This window comes from Myotis brandtii, unplaced genomic scaffold (assembly GCF_000412655.1).
Source record: "Myotis brandtii unplaced genomic scaffold, ASM41265v1 scaffold520, whole genome shotgun sequence".
Taxonomy (NCBI): Eukaryota; Metazoa; Chordata; class Mammalia; order Chiroptera; family Vespertilionidae; genus Myotis; species Myotis brandtii.
In genome coordinates, this window is record NW_005369827.1 from 1,107,375 (window position 1) to 1,116,622 (window position 9,248).

General features: G+C 36.2%; 1 protein-coding gene across 7 annotated transcripts in view; it reads right to left on the reverse strand.

Annotated features, from left to right (window-relative positions):
• The window catches only part of PDS5A (PDS5 cohesin associated factor A), a 107,286-nt gene that overhangs the window by 40,782 nt on the left and 57,256 nt on the right, over positions 1-9,248 (reverse strand). For all 7 annotated transcript variants that reach the window (XM_014548698.1, XM_005877451.2, XM_014548697.1 and 4 more), the window contains 3 exons: positions 6,761-6,876; positions 5,273-5,378; positions 1,623-1,783 (listed from right to left, as the gene is read on the reverse strand). In XM_014548698.1, the coding sequence (XP_014404184.1) occupies positions 1,623-1,783; positions 5,273-5,378; positions 6,761-6,876 (383 nt within the window). The remainder of the gene's footprint in view (positions 1-1,622; positions 1,784-5,272; positions 5,379-6,760; positions 6,877-9,248) is intronic.

Here is a 9,248-nt window from a genome sequence, read left to right on the forward strand (position 1 = left end):
TTAAAGTTTGATCTTTTTACTATATATATATATATATATAAAGTATTTTTCTAATTAGAAAATCTATAAGGAAAAATAAAAGGAAAGATACTTGTCATAATTAAATGTAATGCAATTATCCTATTGTATAGATCATAAGGTCAGTGGTATTAAATACAGTGCTGACAAAGGGTCCTCTTATGGTAACGGGAGGCTAGACTCAATGTCATGCACCTCAACAACAACAAAATGGGAACATAGGCTAGTCACTTGTAGGTCTGATTTGATCCGAATATGCCATGTTTCTCTCCATGCAGGTTTGGAACAGGGATTTCCATGCCCAAAAAACCTCTTTGATAGAGTACTGCTTAAGTCTTTTCTTTCACAAAATAATTTACCAGAGTAACAATTCCTGTAAATAATACAAGTAACAAAGGAAGATGTGTTGTTTCAATTGTTGTTAAATGCATTATTAATTCTTCTTAGCCTCATGAAGTGATGATACATAAGTCAACTTTAACCTTTCTCGTTGCTTTCCTAGTGTGCTATAATTCTATGATGCATCTGGGTTGTTATTTAGGTCTATAGGGTTGTGCTTCTCTGCTTTTCAGTGATTCTCTCCTTCCTTCCCCATTAGTCTTTTAGAAAAAAAAGGTTTTATTTCTTGTGTCCAAAATATACAGAGATTTTCTTACTTTCAGGAAATGCATGAGAAACTTTATTCTACAGCTGATATTTGGCTCTTGCTCTATTTTCTTCAATGTTTTTTTTCTCTATAATATACAAATATAAAGAGTATTATCTCTAGACTATAAACTCCTTGAGAGCAGGAACTGACTGTGGTAATTCTTTCAGATTAGCCAGTACAGCACTGACAATGAAGAAAAGGTACAATAACTATTTAATTATTTCTCAAATTTAACCATAAGTTCACAAATTTAATACAAACTTTAGGAGTCATGAGGCTTCTTGTTCTATGATTACTCTCTAAGAAAAACTGGTTTGATTTGGATATACCCCAAACTATCTGCATATACTCTGAACATGTGATTCAACAGCTATAAGCTATAATTCTTCCAAAATTTATCTCCTAAATTTTATGTCCAAATATAGTCTCAGCACAATTCTGATCCTAAGAAACCTCTTTAAGATGCCAAAATGAACAAAATGTATGTCATTCTTATGAGAAGGGATCAAAACAATAAAAAGCACCTCTGTCAACAACCATGCAACTAAGAAATATTTTATTAAGCTCACTACTTGATTATCCCATTCTGTGGTGGGTTATGAAGGTAGGAGCTTTTTAATTTATCACCAGTTGGAAAGAAAAAGATGAACATACATAGGTTAGAAAAATATATTAACCACAAATTCTAAATTCTGTGATAACTCTTGATCATTAATATTACTATTTTAAAATCATATTGTAATAAACAAAGTTTCAGTTTCTTCCTCTACCTATATTCTAAAGGTAGGGGAGAAATGAGGCAGAAAAAAGATGAAACAAAGAATACAGAGAAGTAGCTTCGAAATACAAGTTGTCTTTCCTCTCTCCTGTCTTCCTATGTGAAAGGGAAACAAAGATCCTATGGCTCCCACACTTAGAAGCCTCTTGTGTTTACTACAAGAAAAAATATACTCACGATCGTATCTGGGGTAGGTCTGTTTCTATTTTGTGGCCTGTATTTCTAAAAATTTGTATAGCAGCTTCTGCTACTTTGTCATCTTCCATTCGGAGGCACTGTAACAGGGACTCATAGGTCTCTGCAGAGTGGAACGAGGTAGGATGTGTGAAAGACAGAACCTGGAGGAACAGATATAGCTTTAGAAGTACAGACAATGGTTTTAATCCATTAAAAGAAGATAACTATAAATATGATTTAAAATATGGGCTTCACAAGCTGGCTACACAGAATTATGATTTATATCTAGTAGTTAGGCATGGCTAATAAGAAACTGACAGAAATACTGTGAAGTAGATTCCTTAAGACAGCTGATATCCGGCCCTTGCCTAATTTTCTTCTTATCTGAGAGTCTATTCTGATACTGGGAATGCAGAAAATGTGGCTCCTCATTCATAGTGTATGATGTTATGATGTAAACAAAATGCTAACCAAGAGCTTTATTTCATAGCAAAAGATACTCTACAAGGAAATATTTTAAGTGAAATCCATCACAAAAAGTTCACTCATCATAACTATAAACAAAAAAGACATTATTGATAATTTTTAAAAAAATTTTCCCATTAAAAAAAATTTTTTTTAATTAATTTCAGAGAGGAAGGAAGAGGGAGAGATAGAAACATCAGTCATGAGAGAGAATCATTGATTGGCTGCCTCCTGCACGTTCCCCACGGGGTATTGAGCCTCCAACCTGGGCATGTGCCATTCACCAGAATCGAACCTGGGACCCTTTAGTCCACAGGTCAACGCTCTATCCACTGAGCCAAACCAGCTAGGGCCGTGGTCGGCAAACCGCGGCTCGCGAGCCACATGCGGCTCTTTGGCCGCTTGAGCGTGGCTCTTCCACAAAATACCACGTGCGCACGTACAGTGTGATTGAAACTTCGTGGCCCATGCACAGAAGTCGGGATTTTGTGGAAGTACCACACTCAAGGGGCCAAAGAGCCGCATGTGGCTCGCGAGCTGCGGTTTGCTGACCACTGGGTTAGGGCAATTATTGATAACTTTTAATCGTGACTACAAAAATATAATTATTCCCTATTTATTATGACCTAAGTTCCAGCCTATCCTTAAGGAATTTACAGCAAGTTAGACATAACATGTCTACAAAGTTACATGTTATGGAAACAATTTAGTTAGCATAATATTGGAAATAAGAGTTAAAGTTGAGAGGCAGGGAGATGGGGAAATGGATTATACAGACTTCAGTAACTTATACAATAATCATTTATTTAATGGGCAATAGAGTAGAGAGATTGTCTCATTTGGTGAGATTTACAGTGATAATATTTAGTTATGAGGTTTTAATAACTCATAGAAAAATGGAGAATCAAATTTGAAAAACCCAATCAAACAACCTATGTTCTAATGTCTCTGGTTTGTCTCTTCTCTCTTAATTTGTATGTTATCTTTGGGCATCCTCCCACGTACGGAAAGGTTGTTGGTTTGATTCCTGGTCAGGGCACATGCCCAGGTTGTGGGCTCGATCCCTGGTAGGGGCTGTGTAGGAGGCAGCTGAGTGATATTTTGCTCTCACCTTGATGTTTTTCTCTCTCTCCTTTCCCCTCTGTCTCTAAAAAATCAATTAAAAAAAGTTTAAAAAAATGTCTATCTTAAAGATGATTTTACTCTTAAAACTATTTAAAAAATATAACCCTATTATTAAAAGTATAATTAAAATAATTCTCATGAAGCATCATATCAATTCTTTCCATGATATAATATTTAAGACGATTCCAATACCACCCTCTATTCTTTCTTTTTTAATCCTCACCCAAGGATCTTTTTCTACTTATTTTTAGGGAGAGTGGAAGAAGAGAGGGAAAGAGAAAAACATCGATGTGAGAGAAACACACCAATTGGTTGCCTCCTGCACAAACCCCAACCAGGGTCTGGGCCAGGGAGGAGCCCTTGACCAGAATCGAACCCGGGACTCTTTGGTCCACAGGCCGACACTCCCTCCACTGAACCAAACTGGCTAAGGCACAATGCTCTTTTCTAATGTCAATTGACTGCACTGGTTTGCATCTTCTCCCTTAGTTTACATGCTGTAGTCGTCTAAATGTTTCATTGACTTCAATTTCTTCTCTTTACTCCATCCAATAAAAGCTCTATCAAATGTTGATATCATATTAAAAACAAGGTTAAAAAGTCCTGATAAGCCTGACCGGCTTGGCTCAGTGGTTGAGCATCAACCTATGAACCAGGAGGTCATGGTTCGATTCCCGTCAGGGCACATGCCCAAGTTGTGGGCTCGATCCCCAGTGTGTGGTGTGCAGGAGGCAGCCGATCAATGATTCTCTCTCATCACTGAGGTTTCTCTCTCTCTCTCCCTCTCCCTTCCTTTCTGAAATCAATAAAAATAACTTTTTTTTAAAAAAAAAGGAAAGAAAAAAGCCCTGATAATATCTTTCTGCCCCAAAGGCACTTCACAATCTGGAACCAACCTCGTCTCGCATTACGCCCCAAAGCAATCCTTTTCTCTGGTCAGGCTAGATTCCTAATGATCCCTAAAATATGCCAAGAATTATTCTCTTTGATGATGTTTGTCTCCTAGATTAAGTCCTATCTTTTCTATTAAGTCTTGCCTGACCTTACTAATTGGCTCAATTCTCTGAATATTTTGACATCTATTACAATAACCAATAGTTTAAAAATTCCCTGATCAGACAAACGTTGTCATATAATATTCTCATGAGCAATCCTACTACTTCAGATGCAGGTTCTTTAAAAGGTACTAGATCATTTAACATATACTGTTACAAGCACAGCAGACATGCAAATGATCTATTGATGGGTTGCCTCCTGCATGCACCCTGACCAGGGCCAGGGATTGAGCCTGCAACCAAGGTATGTCTCCTTGACCAGAATTGAAACTGTGGCCCTTCAGTCCGCAGACCAATGCTCTAACCCAGGGGTCCTCAAAACTTTTTAAACAGGGGGCCAGTTCACTGTCCCTCAGACCGTTGGAGGGCCGGACTATAGTTTAAAAAAAAAACTATGAACAAATTCCTATGCACACTGCACATATCTTATTTTGAAGTAAAAAAACAAAACGGGAACAAATATAATATTTGTATTTGCATGTGGCCCGCGGGCCGTAGTTTGAGGACCCCTGCTCTAACCAATGAGGCTAGGGCTCAAAAATGTTATTTTATAATGTAAAATAATTACATTATTATAAATGTAAAAACGTATTTTTATAAAATATGATCGCTACAAAAAGTTTAAATCTTTTTAATAGTTTCCAATGAAATAAGGCCTAACTCTTGCATATCCTTAACAAAATTCAAGTTTTGATTCCTTGTGGAATCTAATGAACAACCGATGAACAAAATGGAACCAGAGCATGGATACATGGAACAGAGAGGAGAGAGCCAGAGGGGAGGGGTGGGGGTGGAGGTGACTGGATAAAGTTGAAGGGATTAGCTAAGGAACATATACATGCATATCCCATGGACATGGAAAAATAGTGTGAAGGTGAAAAGAGGGGGAGATAGGTAGAGGTGGGCAAAGGGGGAGGAGGGAATCTGTAATAATGTCAACATGAAAAGTTTTTAATAAAACAAGTGATTATTAAACTGCTGGAGACAAAACTGTTTCAAAAATACCTTAAGAAGTTCAAGTCCTGAACGAATAGCTGTATCTGGACTTACACCCTCCTCTTCATCATCTGCTGTCCCCTCTATTGATTTGTTCATCAGTTTTACCAGTGCACTATTAATACAAGAAAATCTAAATTAGTAACACCATAGTATACAGCTTATCAACTAGAAAAATAATTAGTGCAAGGGAAAAGTATTCACAAAAGTACAACAGGAAATCATTGGAAACAACTGAAATGTATGAAACTATGGGAACAGTTAATAAAAAACAGCTATCAATTATGCTAGGCTCCTTACTTTTGTTTTGTTTTGTTAATCCTCACCCGAGGATATTTTTTCCCCATTGATTTTCAGAGTGGAAAGGGAGGGGGAGAGACAGAGAGATAGAAACATCAATGTGAGAGAGACACATTGATTGGTTGCCTTCCACATGCACCCTGGGCTAGGGATCAAGTCTGCAAACGAGGTACCCGCTCTTGACTGGAACTGAACCTGTGACCCTTCAGTCCACAGGCCAATGCTCTAACCACTAAGCAAAACCAGTCAGGGCCAGGCTCCTTACTTTTTATATGTTATCGCTAAATCTCACAATCATCCAAAGGAGATATTACACCCATACTAAAGTAAAAAATAAATTAAAAACTCAGATAAATTAGAGGGCTTTTTCCAAAAGCCACAAAGCAGTATTAAACAGGTTTTGAAACCAGACCAGTATGATGGTAATCTAGTGCTCTTTTCAAAACATTATTCTGTTTTCACATACCTCAAGTGAACAGTGATGCAATACATACTAAAGAATATTATGTAATCATTAAAATGGTTAAAAAACCCCAAAGATAACCCTGGTCGACTGGCTCAGTTGGTTGGAGTATTGTCCCGTATACCAAATGGTTGTGGGTTTTGATTCTCAGTCAGGGTGAATACAGGAGGCAAACGATTGATGCCCCCCACCCGCCTCCCCAAATCCCCCTTTTCTCAAAATCAGTAAAAATATAACCTCGGTGAGGATTAAAAAATAGAGTCTCTGTCCCCAAGTTCTGTTCTCCCATAAACTTCTAAAGACTTCTTTGTTGTTGTTGTTTATTTTATATGCTTAAACATACAGAAGTTACAGATGTTTATATAGTAAAATCTGTGATTCTTTGGCTTTTGGTGTTATAAGATTTCATTCTTTAAATTAAAAAAAGAAAACTCAAAGATTGATTGATTGATAGTCTATATATTTAAATTTTCTTCTCTGTTCTTATGTCCTAGGTTTTCTTTAATGAGCACATATAAACTAAAAATAAACACAGGAACTGTTAAAAAATAAAAAAACATTGAAGTAAGCCAAAAACTGGAAAATAAACAGGCCATTCTTTCAACCTGTATGCTTCTATTAGAAAGGTATACAGGGAATATTTTCAGGTCTACTTAGAAACCAAGAATTTAAATTCACAACACTGTAGTTTTAGATTATATTTTATTTTTGAGTAAATATGTTTCCTAGCTTACCTTATGGCTTCGGAATCAATATGCACAGGTGCAATTCTTTCCAACAGAAATTTGACCATCTCTAAAAAAGGATTTGTTGGCTGTTTAGGATTTGCAAGTTTCCGAGCTATTTCTCTCTAAAAAGCAAAGAGTTTTACCATAAGTATGATTCACTTTCATGTTTTTCAAAATAAATATGATTATATGCATCAAAAGCATTTAAAGATTCAAAACCAGCAGAACACACACACACACACACTCTTCTGCTTTAGACTCGGATTGATTGAAATTATGCACTCCAGCCCTAACCGGTTTTGCTCAGTGGATAGAGCATTGGCCTGCGGACTGAGGGGTCCCAGGTTCCATTCCGGTCAAGGGCATGTACCTTGGTTGCGGCACATCCCCAGTGGGGGGTGTGCAGGAGGCAGCTGATCGATGTTTCTCTCTCATTGATGTTTCTGACTCTCTATCTCTCTCCCTTCCTCTCTGTAAAAAATCAATAAAATATATTTAAAAAAAAAAAAGAAATTATGCACTCCTTAGGCAATCACTGCAAAATCTGGACTGTGGAGAACAAAACAGAAATAATATGGTGTGATTTATGCCTTTGTCTCATATTTCTCCCATAAAATTTTTGATGCTTTACTTTTGAAAAAACAAAACAATGTACACTTTCATGGATAAGTTTCTTGGTTTATTTCATAATTTGACAGAATAATGTGTTTTAGGTCAATCATTTGTTTTTTAAAAAAGAGATTCATAAGTGTATAAATATTTTTATAAAGATCTTCATTTTTGGATAAACAGAGCTGAGTCGAAGATGGTGGCATTACATCAAATAGAAACTACAAAGAAAAGACATTGCTGTAAATGTCTAAAGAATATAGCACTTAATGATTATAGGGACTGAACCACCTAGAGACAAGGTCAAAGTTACAATATGCTGGGCACTGGATAAAGAAATTTACTCTAATGACAAGGCTTTTAATTGAGTATCTGAGGAGTAAATGTAAATTTTAGCCGAGAAGATAAACACATTAAGTGCGTTCAAACTATAAAGTAGTAACTCTATTTATAAGCTTATTCTAAATGTAAAGCTCTTTTAAGATTATAGTTGACATACAGTAATATATTAGATTCAGGTGTACAACACAGTGATTTGACATTTATATACCTTAAGAAATGATCAGCATGAATCTAGTAATCATCTGTCTCTGTAGTTACTGTGATATTATTGACTGCATTCCCTATGATATACTTTACATCCACACGACTTACAAGTTTGTACCTCATAATTCCCTTTACCTTTTTGCTCATCTGCCCACCATCCCAACTTTGTGGCAACTATCAGTTTCTTCTCTGTATCTATGAGTCTATTTTGTTTTGTTTGTTCATTTGTTTAGTTTTTTATATTATACATATAAGTGAAACAATACAGGCTTGTCTTTTTCTTACTTATTCCACTTAGCATAGTACCCTCTAGGTCAGTGATGGCGAACCTTTTGAGCTCGGCGTGTCAGCATTTTGAAAAACCCTAACTTAACTCTGGTGCTGTGTCACATATAGAAATTTTTTGATATTTGCAACCATAGTAAAACAAAGACTTATATTTTTGACATTTATTTTATATATTTAAATGCCATTTAACAAAGAAAAATCAACCAAAAAAAATTAAGTTCGCGTGTCACCTGACACACATGTCATTTCTGACACGTGTGTCATAGGTTCGTCATCATTGCTCTAGGTCCATTCATGTTATTGCAAAGAGCAAGATTTCATTCTTTTTCATGACTGAGTAATAGTCCAGTGTGTGTACAACTTTCTTTATCCATTCATCTATCAATGGAGACCTAGGTTGCTTCCATATCATGGCTATATAAAATATATCCATGTATATAAACAATAATACTAGAAATAATTATTGGTCTTTTTAGATCCACGTAGATACCCTGTATCCCCTGACTGAATAAAAAAATACCTACTCCATGCTCTCAAACAACTTTATAAACATATATTATAGTTCTTATACCTTATTACATATTTAAATAATTATCCCATCCTTATTTTTTCTAGAACAAAGTTAGACACAAATATCTAAATTTTTCTTTCTTTTTTTCATCTATTAAGGATTGGTCCCATACACAGTGGTTGTTATCTATGTGTAATACCATAGAAATACAATTTACTTAAATCTTAAAGGGTAGTGTAGGGACAAGGATGTATATATATGTGTGTGTGTGTATGTGTGTGTGTATATATATATACACACATACATACACACACATATATTAGAGGCCCGATGCACGAAATTCATGCAAGAGTAGGCCCTTTGCAGCCATGGCTGCCTGGATTCCTCCCTAGCAACCGCTATGGCTGCCTCAATCCCGCAGCTGCAGCTCTTGCTTCGTCCCAGTAGGACGTCTGGTCTAATTAGCATATTACATTTTTATTATAATACTAGAGGCCCAGTGCACAAAAATTTGTGCACTCAGCGGGTGGGGGGGGGGGG